The following is an 18555-nucleotide window of genomic DNA, read 5'->3' as shown; positions in this document are numbered from 1 at the left end:
TAATATACTACACCCCCATATACACCTGTATTATACTACACCACTATATAATACACCTCCGATATACTACATCATTACACCCCTATATACTACACCTGTAATATACTACATCACTACACCCCATATACTACACCTGTAATATAGTACACCTCCATATAGTACACCTGTAATATACTACATCACTACACCCCTATATAGCACACCTGTAATAAACTACACCACTACACCCCTATATACTACACCTGTATTATACTACACTCCCTCCATATACCTGTAATATACTACACCCCCATATACACCTGTATTATACTACACCACTACATAATACACCTCCGATATACTACATCATTACACCCCTATATACTACACCTGTAATATACTACATCACTACACCCCATATACTACACCTGTAATATAGTACACCTCCATATAGCACACCTGTAATATACTACATCACTACACCCCTATATAGCACACCTGTAATATACTACATCACTACACCACTATATAGCACACCTGTAATATACTACAACTCCATATAGTACACCTGTAATATACTACATCACTACACCCCCATATACACCTGTATTATACTACACCACTACATAATACACCTCCGATATACTACATCATTACACCCCTATATACTACACCTGTAATATACTACATCACTACACCACTATATAGCACACCTGTAATATACTACATCACTACACCACTATATAGCACACCTGTAATATACTACAACTCCATATAGTACACCTGTAATATACTACATCACTACACCCCCATATACACCTGTATTATACTACACCACTACATAATACACCTCCGATATACTACATCATTACACCCCTATATACTACACCTGTAATATACTACATCACGACACCCCATATACTACACCTGTAATATAGTACACCTCCATATAGCACACCTGTAATATACTACAACTCCATATAGTACACCTGTAATATACTACACCTCCATATAGCACACCTGTAATATACTACATCACTACACCCCTATATACACCTGTAATATACTACACCACTACACCCCATATACTACACCTGTAATATACTACACCTCCATATAGCACACCTGTAATATACTACACCTCCATATAGCACACCTGTAATATACTACACCTCCATATACTACACCTGTAATATACTACACCTCCATATAGCACACCTGTAATATACTACACCTCCATATACTACACCTGTAATATACTACACCTCCACATAGCACACCTGTAATATACTACACCACTACACCCCATATACTACACCTGTAATATTCTACACCTCCATATAGCACACCTGTAATATACTACACCCCATATACTACACCTGTAATAGACTACACCTCCATATAGCACACCTGTAATATACTACATCACTACACCCCTATATACTACACCTGTAATATACTACACCACTACACCCCATATACTACACCTGTAATATACTACACCTCCATATAGCACAGCTGTAATATACTACATCACTACACCCCATATACACCTGTAATATACTACACCTCCATATAGCACACCTGTAATATACTACATCACTACACCCCTATATACACCTGTAATATATTACATCACTACACCCCATATACTACACCTGTAATATAGTACACCTCCATATAGTACACCTGTAATATACTACACCTCCATATAGCACACCTGTAATATACTACACCTCCATATAGCACACCTGTAATATACTACACCTCCATATAGCACACCTGTAATATACTACACCCCTATATAGCACACCTGTAATATACTACACCTCCATAGAGCACACCTGTAATATACTACACCTCCATAGAGCACACCTGTAATATACTACACCCCTATATAGCACACCTGTAATATACTACACCTCCATAGAGCACACCTGTAATATACTACACCTCCATAGAGCACACCTGTAATATACACCTCCATATAGCACACCTGTAATATACTACGCCTCCATATGGTACACCTGTAATATACTACATCACTATACCCTCATATACTACACCACTATATACACCTCCATATAGCACACCTGTAATATACTACACCCCCATATGTCACACACCCTGCTCCCCATACAGCCTGCACCCCCATATCACACACACTACACCCCATACAGCCTGCACCCCCATATCACACACACTACACCCCCATGTCACACACCCTGCTCCCCATACAGCCTGCACCCCCATATCACACACACTACACCCCCATATGTCACACACCCTGCTCCCCATACAGCCTGCACCCCCATATCACACACACTACACCCCCATATGTCACACACCCTGCTCCCCATACAACCTGCACCCCCATATCTCACACACCCTGCTCCCCATACAACCTGCACCCCCATATCTCACACACCCTGCTCCCCATACAACCTGCACCCCCATATCTCACACACCCTGCTCCCCATACAACCTGCACCCCCATATCTCACACACCCTGCTCCCCATACAGCCTGCACCCCCCAGATCACACACACTACACCCCCATATGTCACACACCCTGCCCACATATCTCACCCTGCCTGTACCCCAACTTACCCCTCTCAAACACTCTGCACCCCTTCACATCCTTCTGTCAGTCTGCAGCCCTCATATGCCACTCACCCTGCAACTCCATCTTCCCTCATATGCCACTCACCCTGCAACTCCATCTTCCCACATATGCCACTCACCCTGCAACTCCATCTTCCCTCATATGCCACTCACCCTGCAACTCCATCTTCCCACATATGCCACTCACCCTGCAACTCCATCTTCCCTCATATGCCACTCACCCTGCAACTCCATCTTCCCTCATATGCCACTCACCCTGCAACTCCATCTTCCCTCATATGCCACTCACCCTGCAATTCCATCTTCCCTCATATGCCACTCACCCTGCAACTCCATCTTCCCACATATGCCACTCACCCTGCAGCTCCATCTTCCCTCATATGCCACTCACCCTGCAACTCCATCTTCCCACATATGCCACTCACCCTGCAACTCCATCTTCCCTCATATGCCACTCACCCTGCAACTCCATCTTCCCTCATATGCCACTCACCCTGCAATTCCATCTTCCCTCATATGCCACTCACCCTGCAGCTCCATCTTCCCTCATATGCACTCACCCTGCAGCTCCATCTTCCCTCATATGCACTCACCCTGCAGCTCCATCTTCCCTCATATGCCACTCACCCTGCAGCTCCATCTTCCCTCATATGCACTCACCCTGCAGCTCCATCTTCCCTCATATGCACTCACCCTGCAGCTCCATCTTCCCTCATATGCACTCACCCTGCAACTCCATCTTCCCTCATATGCACTCACCCTGCAACTCCATCTTCCCACATATGCCACTCACCCTGCAACTCCATCTTCCCTCATATGCCACTCACCCTGCAACTCCATCTTCCCTCATATGCACTCACCCTGCAGCTCCATCTTCCCTCATATGCCACTCACCCTGCAGCTCCATCTTCCCTCATATGCACTCACCCTGCAGCTCCATCTTCCCTCATATGCACTCACCCTGCAGCTCCATCTTCCCTCATATGCACTCACCCTGCAACTCCATCTTCCCTCATATGCCACTCACCCTGCAATTCCATCTTCCCTCATATGCACTCACCCTGCAACTCCATCTTCCCACATATGCCACTCACCCTGCAACTCCATCTTCCCTCATATGCCACTCACCCTGCAACTCCATCTTCCCTCATATGCCACTCACCCTGCAACTCCATCTTCCCACATATGCACTCACCCTGCAGCCCCCCTCCCCCTCATGTCCCCTCTTTTCTTATTACCAGTCATCATGTGTCCACATCTCCTTCAGGATTCACTATCTTTGCTTTCTGCCCGGCATCCCGTGTCTCCTCCCACACAGTCACATGGGCGTGACATCATCGCAGGTCCTGCAAGATGAATTATTCCGTCTGCTGTGCTGCTTCTTCTCCTGCCGGCTGGTCGAGAACTTTTGAAATGACACACGCAGCGCAGTACTGACAACGTCAGAGCGCGCGCGTGTCACTGACAATTAGTGCCGGCAGGGAACAGAGGAAAGACTCCTGCGTTCCGCTGCCTGCACTGACTGTGCAGACCTGCACAGGATCTCTCCCTGCTCGGCACGCTGCAGCCCGGCTCCACTGCACCGGCTGAAGACGGGCGGGCCGGTCACAGAGAGCAGGCGGGCCGGATGTGGCCCGCGGGCCGCCCCTTGCCCAGGTCTGCCTTAAAGGATCAGTAAGTGTTATTGCTCTACCTTATCCTGTTATCTTGCTGCCAGCTTCATAGAATTCATTGTCTTGTGCATGATAGTCACGTTTAGGAAAATACAATTTGCATATTTACACCTCCCAGTGCATTCACTATCACTGCGGAGAGGTGGGAGGGAGTATGGGTGGGGGCAGCAGTACAAACTCAGTTCAGATTTACTATCACTGAGGCTAGCACTGAGAGAGTATATACATATGCTTGATTAGTTACCAGGTCACACTGAATTCTACGGAGCTTACAACAAGATAACAGGATAAGGGTGAGCAATAAAACTTACTCATTCTGAAAGGTCTCTTTAAGCCCCATTTAAAAATAACATTAGTAATGGACTAGAAAATCACCTGACAGATTCCCTCTAAGTGCTTTACCCCATCATGAAAGAGTAACTAAACTTTCATCCCTTATTGATATTTTTCAGACACTTTAATTCTCCGCAGAATTATGGCGTCTGGGGCCCAAGATCCCCTACTGATCACTGAATAGAAACCCCAGAAGTGTGCTGTTTCTCAGACAGGAGCGCAAAGATAACAGATGGATGTGCAAACATACCACAGTAAAGATTCACTAGAAAGCAGAGGATACAAAGCATAGAGCAGAGTACACATTCACTAGAAAGCAGAGGATACAAAGCGCACAGAGCAGAGTACACATTCACTAGAAAGCAGAGGATACAAAGCATAGAGCAGAGTACACATTCACTAGAAAGCAGAGGATACAAAGCGCACAGAGCAAAGTACACATTCACTAGAAAGCAGAGGATACAAAGCGCACAGAGCAGAGTACAGATTCACTAGAAAGCAGAGGATACGAAGCGCACAGAGCAGAGTACACAATCACTAGAAAGCAGAGGATACAAAGCGCACAGAGCAGAGTACAGATTCACTAGAAAGCAGAGGATACGAAGCGCACAGAGCAGAGTACAGATTCACTAGAAAGCAGAGGATACAAAGCGCACACAGTAAAGTATGGATTAAACAGAGATCCTCACCCTTTCAGAGGCTCGATAACTGTGGCTCCAGTGTAGTCCTCGCCGCCCTCTGTCTTCATCACTGGCATTACTAGATCTTGTTTCATTGCCTAAATTAATAGGGAAAAAAAAACAACCAAAACAGCTTAAAATGAAAAAAAAAACCTACAATGCAAAATGTATAAATTCACATATTTTGTGTTAATGCACATACCTGTCTGAGGAGCTGCGATACAACCTTGATTTGCTGCCCGCGCAACAACAGGTAGTTAAGAGGTACGCCGGTCACACGGGCCATCTCCATGTAATTAATGACACACATGAGCTTCTCCAGGAGCCGTAGGGGTAAGTAGGCGTCCTTTAAGCAGTACACAGCAAGTCGCCTCCGGGTCTGCTCGTTCCCATTCTGCCAAAGTGATAAAATAAAGCTCATGCTAAACCCTTTAATCGATGTGTTTACTGGCGAGACATTTTAAAGGGTTACATCCATCTTCCTAAATTAAATATTGTTGGATAGAGCTTGGATAAACAAACATTTTTGCAATTTATTGCTTGTTAAAATTTGCAGCCGTTCTTAAGATATTAACATTTACGGCTCGTTGCCTCGGAGACCGACCACTTCTGCCGTGTAGTTTGCAAGCGCTGCACTGACGCCGGCACTGATTAGGCGGTAACGGCTCCATTCATAATGGCAATCATCACTTACAGTACAAGCTTAAGAGAAAAATGCTTCTAAGCACTTCACATGTTCTGCTGATTATCAGAGGTGGTCGGTCTCCAAGGCAACGAGTTGTAAACAAAACAAAAAAGTGTTGATATCTCAAGAACGGCTGAAAATTTTAATAAGCAGTAAATTGCAAAAGTGCTTGTTTTTGCGAGCACTCTCCAACCATACCCATTTATGAAGATGGTAAACAACCCTTTAAAACCTTAACGCAGTAAGCTCCAATAGGAATCCGTGAGTAGAGTGAAGTCTAGTGGTAATATACTGTATTTTTCGGATTATGAGATGCTCTTTTCCTCCCAAAAATTTGGGAGGAAAATGAGGGGTGTGTCCTATAAGCTGAATGTAGCTAACCGGGGGGTGGCTGGAGAGGGGGTCACAGGAGGCAGGGGTAATGCTGCGGGCTGTGCTGTGGTGGGCGGTGCGCTGTGGGCTCTACTGCGCTGCAGGCAGTCAGGCAGGGGCCACCATCTTGAATGTCGACGGTGCAGGCTTCAAATAATGGTGCCTTGAGTCAGCGCGTGCTGGGGCTGCGGTGGCTGTGCTGCGGGTGGTGAGAACTTCAAGTAATGGCGCCCGGTATCGGCGCATGCGCAGATGGAGTTCTCAACTCAAGATCTCATCTGCGCATGCGCCGCCTCCGGACTATTGATCTCCCAGCAGCGGACTTCCTGAAAATGGCACCGGGAGGTGATGCGTGTGCAGATGAGATGTCGGCTTGTGATTGAGCCAATAGCTCAGTCTGCGCATGTGCCGACTCCGGGCTCCATTTCTTTGAAGCCCACACCACCGACAGTTCCTTGATGTTCCTCCTGCCTCACAGCACCACCGTCCACAGCAAGCCTCTGGGACACTTTTTGCCTCCTCCGACCCCGTTCCACCAACACTGCCACACTCCCCTCCGGTGAGACACCACCGGATTATAAGACAGACCCCATATTTTTTTTTCTCTCTAAATTTGGGGTGCATCTTATAATCCAGTGCGTCTTATAAAACGAAAAATTCGGTACCTATGCTGTGGGACCCAACTTGCCAGCAACTCTGTACCTGCAGATCAGTAATGATGGAGTGCTGCACATCCTCCTTCTGTTCTTGTAAGAAGTGAAAGCTGACCGCATTCAAGGTGTACGACCGCAGCTTGTAATCTCTTAGAAGAACCTGCAAAAAAATAAATAAAAAAAATAATTTACATGATCTAATATTCCGTGACTGCAAGCAGCTTGGAAAGAGGAGCCGCAATGTGAAACTTGGAGAAGGAGCTGACAGTCTCAAGAAAGCGTCAGGAATGTCTTATAAAGTATGGATGACCTCTTTGTCTGTGGTTTGCAGGTACAGGTCAGTCTGTTCTCTATATAACCCTACAGGGTGTACTTTTATAACAAACCTGCAAAAGATCAAACTGAACCCGGCCCTCTGTGTTGATGACTTTGTTTTCTCGTCTGCCCATTTGCTTTGACTGGAAGGAAGAGTCTCGGATCACAGTCTTCATGTTCCGCATCCTCCCGAGGTAAGGAAAACTGATGACCTACATCACACAAATACGTAAACCATACCATAGAGACAGAGACATGCAGACATTACATTAGGCCTCCTTCACACGTCCATGTCTCCGGTACCCGTGACCTCAGTTTTCACACATACCGGGGACACCGACACATGTAGACCCATTAAAATCAACGGGTCTATGCACACGTCCGTGTTTTGACACGGACCGCGTGTCCATGTGCTCTACACGGTGACAGGTTATTTTCACACGGACTGCACACTGATGTGATCTGTGTGACACGTACCGGGAAAAAATGGACTTTTGTGTACTCACCGTAAAATCGTTTTCTCTTAGCCATCATTGGGGGACACAGCACCATGGGTGTTATGCTGCCTATCCATAGGAGGACACTAAGTAGATGCAAAAGCATAGCTCCTCCACTGCAGTATACACCCCCTGGCCGAGCCAGGCAAGCTCAGTTCTAGTGCACAAGCAGTAGGAGAAAAAGTAGTAAGAACGTATCCCAACGGAGGAACAGGAGTAAAAGAATCATAAAATAAGGTACTGAGAGAACCAAGGCCCCACAGGGCAACAGGGTGGGTGCTGTGTCCCCCAATGATGGCTAAGAGAAAACGATTTTACGGTGAGTACACAAAAATCCGTTTTTCTCTGACGCCTCATTGGGAGACACAGGACCATGGGATGTCCTAAAGCAGTCCATGGGTGGGCAAAATAAAAGAAACACAACACAACCCAAGGACGTGGAACCAGTCCCAGACAGCCCGGAGCGCCTACTGAGAGTGGTGCTCTACTGCCGTTTGCAGAATTTTTCTACCCAGGTGTGCCTCAGCTGAAGCCTGGGTATGGACTCTGTAATGCTTTGAAAAAGTATATAGGCTAGACCAGGTCGCAGCCTTACACACCTGTTCCACTGAAGCCTGATGCCTAATGGCCCAAGAAGCACCAACTGCTCGCGTGGAATGAGCCCGCAGCCCACTAGGAATGGGCTTGAGTTGCAAGCGGTAGACTTCCTGGATCGCAGAGCGAATCCAGCGAGCCAGAGTTGCCTTTGAAGCTGCCTGTCCCTTCTTAGGCCCCTCAGGAATGACGAACAAAGAGTCCGTTTTCCTAAAGAAAGAGCAAGAAAGGATTCCTTAAGAGGTTCAAAGGGGGACCTCTAAAGACCGTCCAGAACGAGGTTGAGGTCCCATGGGTCCAGCGGCCGTTTGTACGGGGGAACTAGATGGGAAACGCCCTGGAGGAAAGTCTTGACTTGCGGTTTTTGAGCCAGACGGCATTGATAGAAGATTGAGAGCGCTGAGACCTGCCCTTTAAGGGAGCTGAGAGCCAACTCCGCTTGCAAGCCTGACTGCAGAAAGTCGAGAATTCTGGGGATCGCCAGAGGCATAGGCTGGACGTTAGTTTCCCTGCACCATGAAAGGAAGGTTTTCCACATACGGTGGTAAATACGGGATGAAGCAGGCTTTCGGGCGCTGATCATGGTGGAGATAACCGCAGGGGAGAGTCCCGCTCTTGTTAATACCCAGGTCTCAATGGCCAGGCCGTCAGCTTCAGGACTCTGGAGTTCTGATGGGAAATGGGCCCTTGGGTCAGCAAGTCTGGGATGTCTGGAAGGCGCCACGGTGCGTCTGTGAGCATTTGCACTAATTTGGCGTACCAGGCGCGCCTTGGTCAGTACGGTGCTATCAGTATTACCGGGACTCCCTCTGCCTTGATCTTCCTGATTACTCACGGCAGCAGGGGCAGAGGTGGAAATATGTAAGGCAGGCGGAAGTGGTGCCAGGAGCAGACTAGAGCATCCGCGCCGATGGACTGCGGGTCGCGTGACCTGGCTATGAACGTGGGTACCTTTGCGTTCAACCTTGAGGCCATTAGATCCACGTCTGGTGTACCCCAGCGAGTGCAGATGTGTAGGAACACTTCTGGGTTGAGAGACCACTCTCCAGCGGCCAGTCCAGGGAGACTTAGAAAGTCCGCCGCCCAGTTCTCTACTCCCGGTACGTGTACCGCTGATATCACTGACACTGTCGATTCGGCCCAGCTGAGGCTCCTGTGGGCCTCGAGATAAGCTGCCTTGCTGCAGGTGCCCCCCTACCAATTGATGTAGGCTACAGCTGTCGCATTGTCCGATTGGACTCGAATCTGACGACCCGCTAGCAGAGGGCGGAACACCCTGAGCGCGAGGAAGATCGCGCGGATTTCCATGATGTTTATGCGTAGGGAAGACTCCTGGGGCGACCAACGTCCTTGAGCAGTGTGGTGCCGGTACACTGCTCCCCAGCATAGGAGGCTGGCGTCCGTGGTCAGGACCAGTCAGTTCACTGGGAGAAAAGATCTCCCCTTCGATAGGGATGAAGGCCGAAGCCACCAGCGGAGTGCATACCTGACTGAAGGCGTCAGGTGAAGATGTTTGACCAGGGAGAAGGGGCTCTTGTCCCAGGCAGCTAGAAGTGCTAGCTGCAGTGGGCGGAGGTACAGCTGAGCAAAGGGCACTGCCTCCATAGCCGCCACCATCCTGCCTAGCACCCTCATACTGAATCGAATGGAGCGAGACGAAGGACGTAGAAGGCAGCATACCGCTTGTCGTAGAGCGATCGCCTTGATTTGAGGGAGAGATATCAAGCCCCGACGGGTGTCCAGGGACATGCCCAGGAAGGTGATAGATTTTGATGGGACCGGGGATGATTTGTCTACATTCAGTAGCCACCCTAAGCGGGATAGAGTGTCCACGGTGATCTGCACGCTGTTTGAGCAGTCGCGGAAGGAGGGGGCCTTGATGAGGAGGTCGTCCAAGTAAGGCAGAACGACTACTCCCCTGTCGTGAAGGACACTCATGGCGGCCAACATGACTGTGGTGAAGACCCTTGGTGCGGTGGCAAGGCCGAAGGGTAGGGCTACGAATTGAAAATGGGAGTCCTGAAACACGAAGCGGAGGAACCTTTGGTGAGCTGGGGCGATGGGTATGTGCAGGTATGCGTCCTTGATATCTATGGAGGCGAGGAATTCCCTTTCGACCATGGACGTAATAATGGACCTTAGGGACTCCATTCTGAATCTCCGTATGTGCACATGTTTGTTCAGGTGTTTGAGGTCCAGGATGGTTCGAACTGACCCATCCTTTTTGGGGACCACAAAGAGGTTGGAATAAAAGCCCCTGAACCTCTCGTTGTCCGGGACAGGTATTATCACCCCTGCCGTTTGGAGCGAGTGGATTGCTGAGAAGGCGGCCTTGCGTTGTTTTGGAGCCTTTGGGAAATTTGAGAGAAAGAACCGTCCCGGGGGTCGGGTCCGGAATTCTATGTGGTAACCGGAAGATACAAGGTCTCGCAACCATTTGTCGTCTGAGGCGGCAGCCCAGATGTGTCGAAAGAAACGCAGTCGACCCCCGACAAGGAGTGTGTCTTCCGGGGTGCCGAAGGAGTCAGGAGGGGGGGGGAATCGTTGAGGACGAGACTGGGCGAGGTGGGCTTCGGGGAGGGCTGAGAAGGTCGGTCCCTGCGTAGCCCGCAACTAGTGGCGGGGGCAGAGCGGGATGTCGACCAACCAAATGAGTTCCGAAAGGAGCGGAACGAGGACTGTGGACGTCTGGTAAAAGTCGTCCTGGGTTTCAGCTGGGGGAGGGAGGTACTCTTTCCTCCGGTGGCGTCAGAAATAGGGGCAGCTAAGCCAAAGGGGTACTGGGACTCCATGTGTTTATGGTTACCGAAGCGCCTGTCAGGTTTCTCCCTTTGCTTTGAGAGGATATCTTGAAACTCTGGATGGTCAGCAAAAACCTTTTGAGGTTTCTTTGCCCTCTTAAAGGAGACCGCATTTTCAGTAGTAGTGGATGGGGGGTCCTCCACATACAAAGTTTGGTTGATTGTAGCAATAAGGGAGTCTATTGCTGATTAATCATCTGGGGAGGTTGAAACCAAGGAATCATCCTGGTACAAACAGCATTCCCCCTCCTCCGGCTCCTCAGAAGCCGCGGAACGTGTGGCAGAGCCTGATCTGTGTACCCTCGAGGGAGAGCCATGGGGGCCATGAGAGAGTACCGGAGACACCTGGCCATGTGTCCTTTTTCTGATCCCTGCAACCGGTGAAGCATGGGCCCGGATTTCCTCACAAGGACCCTCTATAGAGGGGTCATCAGGCTGCGTTCCGTCCAGGGGCCCAGAAGGGTGTGGAGGACAACATTGCATAGCCAGCACCAGGTTCTGGGAAAGTTTTTCCATGGATTGGGACAGAAACGGTGCCCATTCCGGTGGGCTGGGAACCCTAGGCTCTGGGCTGTTAGTGGTTGCAGCGGTGGTGGCGGGGGGTTCTTGGGGGGCTACAGGGGTACAGGACTCACAGAAAGAAGAGGTGTGTTTTCGTGGTAGCTCAGCGTGGCAAGTAGTGCAGGCTGAATAATAGACTATGTGAGCCTTAGAATTCTTAGTACCCTTTGAATTAAGCATATTCCTGTGCAGGGAGTAAGCAAAGAGAGGGAGCATTGATCTGCAGAGCTACAAGTGAAGCAGAGTATGGGAAGCAAGGGGTGCATCTCACCCAAGTCAGCCGATGACCCTGTGTTCCTTTTTGCTGCAGCAAGGAGGAAGCCCACTCTGAGGAACACACTGAGGAGATCTTCGAGCGCTTTCCTGGTGGGGCGGGGCTTATCTCGGGTCCGAGGGGAAGGTGCTTATCATGGCTCCGAGGGGGCGGGGCTTAGCACTAAAAAGAGCGCCGAGAAGGGAGCCAGTTGAAAATAAGATAAATAAAACGGCGGGAAGGGGACCTTCCCCTCCCCCCAGCCAGCACACAGCTATGGTGATCCTGGGAATAAAGATTGTGAGTTCATTGCAGCTGCAGGTGAACTCTGAGCCCTGGGAGCCCTCCCCCGCCACCGGTGGATTGTTTCTGCAGAGGTCCCTGTAATCAGGGGTATTGCATAGCCAGCAACCAGTCAGGGAGGATCTCACCATAGCACTGCCTCAGTCTAGGCTAGTGGAGATGGCAGAGTTAGCCTGCTGTGCCCGGTCACACCGGTGCAGTGTATCAACTCAGAGCCTGCAAGAGGGACTGAGGAAGTTTTCATCTGCCCATGGCTCTGGAAAATCAGTGCCTGTGAGAAACGTCGTCCAGTGAGATGCAGCTCTGGATCCAACGTCGCAGGAGGGGGTACGGGCAGGCGACACTCCGCGTTCCCGCCTGTTGATGGTGTTGGGAGATCGGTCCCTAGGGGAAACCGTCGCCTTCTAAAAATAAAAAAAAACTTGAAGAGATGTGCCTCCTACAGACACTAAGCTAAAACTGAGGTTGCCTGGCTCGGCCAGGGGGTGTATACTGCAGAGGAGGAGCTAATGTATTTTGCATCTACTTAGTGTCCTCCTATGGATAAGCAGCATAACACCCATGGTCCTGTGTCCCCCAATGAGGCGTCAGAGAAATGTATTTTTATACTTCCCTGTCTCCAGCGCTACTGTTACTTCCGGGTCCCACTCATTATGCCTCATGAATATTCACTGCACTGACTGCGGACCCAGAAGTTTAACAGCAGTGCCGGAGATAGGTAAGTATACAATTTCAAGCTGTCCGTGTGCTATCCAGATGTCCCACGGACTGCACAATGATGTGATCCGTGTGACATCAGTGTGACACATACCAGAGAAAACACGTTACTGAAAAATAAATGTATTTTTATACTTCCCTGTTTCCAGCTCTGCTGTTACTTCCAGATCCCGCTCATTATGATCATGAATAGTTCCTGCAGTGACTGCGGACCCGGAAGCAAGTGTGACAGCAGCGCTGAAGACAGGTAAGTATACAAATTCATGCTGTCCGTGTGCTATCTGGATGTCACATGGACTGCACACTGATGTGATCTGTGTGACACATACCGGAGGACAACTAAGTCACTGAGAAATAAATGTATTTTTATACCTACCCGTCTCCGGCGCTGCTGTCACACTTGCTTCCAGGCCAATTCATTATGCCTCATGAATATTCACTACACTGATTGCGGACCCGGAAGTGTGATTGCAGCACCGGAGATAGGTAAGTATACAAATTTTTGCTGTCCGTGTGCTATCCGGATGTCACATGGACTACACACTGATGTGATCTGTGTGACATCAGTGTGACACGTACCGGAGAAAACATGTCACTGAGAAACAAATGTATTTTTATACTTACCTGTCTCTGCCTCTGATGCTGCCTCCAGGCCTGCTCATTATGCCTCATTAATATTCACTGCACTCACTGCGGACCCGGAAGCAAATGTGACAGCAGCGCCGGAGACAGGTAAGTATACAAGTTCGTGTTATCCGGATGTCACACGCATAGCATATGGAACACAGACGGATATACATAACTACACCATGGACCATGCAAAAAGTTAGTTTTTTGCACGGACGTGTGATGGGGGCCTTAAGAGGGCTGTCCAATGAATTGCATTGATTCCATATTCAGAGATGGTGCAGAGTGATGTGCAAGATCTGGGCCATCGGCCATGAACACCACCTATTGTCTGACTTTATCCGCGGGCCTGTCGTGAAGTCACACCAACAATCACATCGCTCCAAACTGTCAACCACAAAAAATATCATAATGATGGTGGGAGGAAGGTTGTGGGTTTCAAGATTAGTGACTTTTCCATTGGACCAGGTCTTGCGAATCAATTAGCAGCAAGTCTACTATTCAGTTTGGGGGATAATTATTTAGGGATCCACTGCTGGGGGTCCAAAGCCCAAGTTCCCGATCACTACTGTCATAGACAGATAATCTCATATGAGCAATGACACTCTATAGGAGACAGTAGGGTACGGCTCGAGCACACGGACGGATATCAGTATGTGTGCCCATGCCGATCTTCTCAAACTCCGACCGCAGTGAGATGAAACGGGGGCTTAGGACTGATGGAAGTCAGAACACAGGGGCCTCCAGCGTCCAGATATTTCCAACCTAAAAGTGATGATACAGACGTGTTACCTTAAGGGCTTGAGCTCTGTTGATCAGGTACGGCAAGTCGAAATTCTGAATATTGTAGCCCGTTATAATATCTGGATCAATGGTTCGCACAAAATCCGCCCACTCCTAAATAAAAGATAAAGAAGATGCCATCAGGCTGTGAGAAGGATGTGAGGGTTTGAGAACAGATAAATTAGTAACTTTGAGGTAGTATCATGGTAATTCCCTCACTTCATAGTAGATCATTCGCGAACAAGTGCTGTTGTGTAGCCCCTGATGTCAAGGGGGTGTAAAGGTCTAGGAAAACATGGCTGCTTTCTTGTACAACCTATCTTCAATACTCTTACTGAGGAAAGGAGGCCAAAATCTTGCGATACATGACCCCATCTATCCTCCTTCCAATACGGTGAACCCGTCATGTCCCCTTTTGCAGAAAATCACCCCCAAAGTATGAAGTTTCCACCTCCATGCTTCACGGTTGGGACAGTGTTCTTGAGGTTGTACTCATCTTTCTTCCTCCAAAACACAAAAAGTGGAGTTGATACCAAAAAGTTCTATTTTGGTTTCTGAGCACATGACCTTCTCCCAAGCATCCAGATGGTCATTGGCAAACTTCAAACGGGCCTGGACATGTGCTGGCATAAGCAGAGGGACCTTGCATGCCCTGCAAGATTTGAATCCAAGGCGACGTAGTGTGTTACGAACAGTAATCTTTAAGACTCTGGTCACAGCTCTCTTCAGGTCATTCACTAGGTCCTCCCATGTAGTTCTGGGTTTATTTTTGACCTCTCTCAGAATCATCTTTACTCCAAAAGGCAAGATCTTGCATAGAGCCGCAGACCGAGGAAGATTGACAATCATCTTGTGTTTCTTCCATTTTCTAATAATTGTGCCAACAGTTGTTGCCTTCTTACCAAGCTGCTTGCCTATTGTCTTTTAGCTCTTCCCAGAGTGTGCAGGTCTATCCTGCTGTCCTTAAACCACTCTTTGATCTTGGCTATGGTGGAGAGGTTGTAGTGTGATTGAGTGTGTGGACAGGAGTCTTTTATACAGGTAATGATTTCAAACAGGAGCAATTAATACAAGTAATGAGTGCAGAGTAGGAGAAAATAACAGGTCTGTGAGACAGAATTCTGGTTGGTCGGTGATGTCCTGGGTGCAACATATCGGTCTTCATCTCCCAGATGGTCAGTGGGGTTTGTCTGGTGTCGGAAACCCACCCATCTCTCTTATTGATGACTGGTAGTAGTTCATTTCCGAACAATCCCTTTAAATGTAGCTGAATTGCTTCTTTTTAAAAAGTGAATACATCTTTTCGTGGAGGTCTTTGGTAAAGTGTGATGCAATGGGTTTAAAACATTATTTTATTTGTTTTATAGCTTTAAACTTGACGGAGAAAATAATCCCCAAATTCACCCTCCGATTCTGTTCGGCCGCCTGTGATAAAAGTTTGTAAAATACATGGGGGAGTTCCTTACTCCGGTTTCTTTACAGTCATGTAAACTTTCTGGAAGTAATATTTGGCAGGACAGTAAAGTGCCGAAAGGTGATCTATGGTTATTGTACTAGCGCTAAGCAAACACTTCAAAAAGTGCACAAGTATAAAAGAAAGCAAACAAATACAGAAATGAATTAACAACGACGGGGTAATGGAGATCCTGCTTTAGGATGGAACGATAATCAAAATTTCCCTTTCGTATTGGAACGATAGTTTACTTTTGAGCTGAGTTAACCACACGGCCATTTCCAAAGCCACAAAGTAGTAAGCTGTCCGCGACATTGACTCACTTTAGTTTTGATACAACAAACCTTAAAAGGGGTAAGCCAGTCTCCAAAATCCCATCCCAGTATGTAGTAGGGTGTAATAATAATAATATTAGCTTCTTGCCCAAGAAGCTGCAAAAACCCTAGTGCATGCCCTCATTATCTCCCGCCTGGATTACTGCAACCTCCTGCTCTGTGGCCTCCCTTCTAAGGCTCTGTGCGCACTGGGAAATGGAATTTTCTTGAGAAAATTCCGCATGCTCTCAAAGATTACCGCACCTGCGGTAAAAAACCGCGGCAAACCGCACCCGAAAACCGCATGCGGTTTGCCGCGGTTTCACCGCGGTATTGTTCACGGTATTGCCGCGGTTTTGCCGCGTGCGGGTTGGGATGTGCTTTATTGCATTCAATGCAATAAAGCACATTGAAAAAAAAAAGAAAAAAAAAGTCATTTAATTCTAAGATAGTAGATAGATAGACAGAAGAATAGATAGAGGGATAGATAGATAGATAGATAGATAGATAGATAGAGGGATAGATAGAGGGATAGATAGATAGAGGGATAGATAGATAGATAGATAGATAGATAGATAGATAGATAGATAGATAGATAGATAGATAGATAGATAGATAGATAGATAGATAGATAGATAAAAACACCAAACAGGGCCGCTGCTCAGGAGGAATATTGATCTGGTATAAAGAAGAGCTCCACCAGTACATCACACCAGTGAAGAGAGGAGGCAGCCACATATGGATCAGAATCAGCAGCTCCATCCTCACCTCTCAGTCCGATGTCTACCTCTGCACCACCTATATACCACCGCCAGAGTCCCCCTACTTCAATCCAGACAGCTTTGAGATCTTACAAGAAGAAGCCACCCATTAATATCAGGTCCTGGGCAAAGTTCTCATCTTTGGAGACCTCAATGCAAGAACAGGGAGAGAAAAAGACTTTCTGACCACAGATGGAAACATCTACATATTTGGGGCAGAGAACGACAGTCACGACTCAGAACACTCAGAGAGAAACAGCTATGACAGTACAGTCAACAAAAGTGGCAAAAAGCTCCTGAACTTATGTAAAAGTTTAGGTCTTCATATTCTTAATGGACGTACAAAGGGAGACTCACTGGGAAGATATACACTAAACTCCCATGTAGGAAGGAGTGTAGTAGACTACGCCATTACAGATATGGACCCGGCAAATATTAGCGCCTTCATAGTCACCCCACAAACGCACCTGTCAGACCACAGCCAACTTCTCCTGTACATAAAATCTACAGAGAAACCATCCACACAAAAGCCACAGCAGAGCAGCCTCTACAACCGACCTCCATCCTATAAATGGTCCAAGACGTCAGAAATCAAATATAAAGAGGCTCCCAACAGACCGGAATTACAGGAGATGCTCCACAACTTCTACAGCTACAAGTACAAGTCAAACCCAGAAGGAGTGAATCAAGCTGCAAAAGACCTCAACAAAATATTCCACACCATGGCCAAATTGTCCGACCTCAAACAAGTCAACTACAAGAGGCCAAAAGAAAAGCAGATCAATGGTTGGTTTGACAAAGAGTGTAAAGCCGTTCGAAAGACCCTGAGAACAGCCTCAAACAATAAACACAGAGACCCCAACAACCCAGACCTGAGGGAAGCCTATGACACCATACAAAAGCAGTACAAAACCATCCTCAGGAGGAAGAAGCAGAGCTACATCTCTACCAAACTTAGCCAACTCCAAGACGCCCTCCAAGACAACTCCTTCTGGAAAATATGGAGCCACATGGACACAAAGAGCAAGAAAAAGACTGATACCCATATCCAAAATGGCAACATCTGGCTCCAGTACTTCAGAGACCTCTACAAAGACATCCCAAAAGAAGGACTAAGCCAAGAGCAGGAAAACATAACATCAAAACTAAAGGCAATGGAAGAGAAAATCAAAAACTTCCAAAACCCACTGGACACACCAATTACATTACAGGAAGTTGCAGAGAAAATCACTTCCATAAAGTGTAAAAAATCTAGTGGTCTGGATGGAATCCCCCCAGAGATGTTGAAGTACAGCCCACAAGAAATTCAAGCTGCAATGGTTAAACTGTTCAACATTGTGCTGAGTGGTGGCTACTTCCCTCGTACCTGGAACCAAGGACTCATTACACCGATCCACAAGAGTGGGGACAGGTATGACCCTGCCAACTACAGAGGCATATGTGTCAGCAGTAACTTGGGAAAACTGTTCAACAGCATCCTAAACAAAAGGATCATCAGTTTCCTTACCTAGCACAATGTCCTGAGCAAAAGCCAAGCAGGGTTCGTGCCAAACCACCGCACCACGGACCACATCTA

At 47.8% G+C, this 18555-nt stretch overlaps 1 protein-coding gene across 1 annotated transcript in view; it reads right to left on the bottom strand.

Moving 5' to 3' along the window:
• POLD1 (DNA polymerase delta 1, catalytic subunit) overlaps positions 1-18555 on the bottom strand; it is a 181564-nt gene that overhangs the window by 74592 nt on the left and 88417 nt on the right. The window contains 5 exon segments of the mRNA XM_075328482.1: positions 5300-5388; positions 5493-5684; positions 7050-7160; positions 7387-7527; positions 14461-14565. Coding sequence (XP_075184597.1) covers positions 5300-5388; positions 5493-5684; positions 7050-7160; positions 7387-7527; positions 14461-14565 — 638 coding nt within the window.

The sequence above is a fragment of the Anomaloglossus baeobatrachus genome, chromosome 11 (genome assembly GCF_048569485.1).
Source record: "Anomaloglossus baeobatrachus isolate aAnoBae1 chromosome 11, aAnoBae1.hap1, whole genome shotgun sequence".
Lineage (NCBI taxonomy): Eukaryota > Metazoa > Chordata > Amphibia > Anura > Aromobatidae > Anomaloglossus > Anomaloglossus baeobatrachus.
This window is presented reverse-complemented; position numbering and strand designations above follow the sequence as displayed.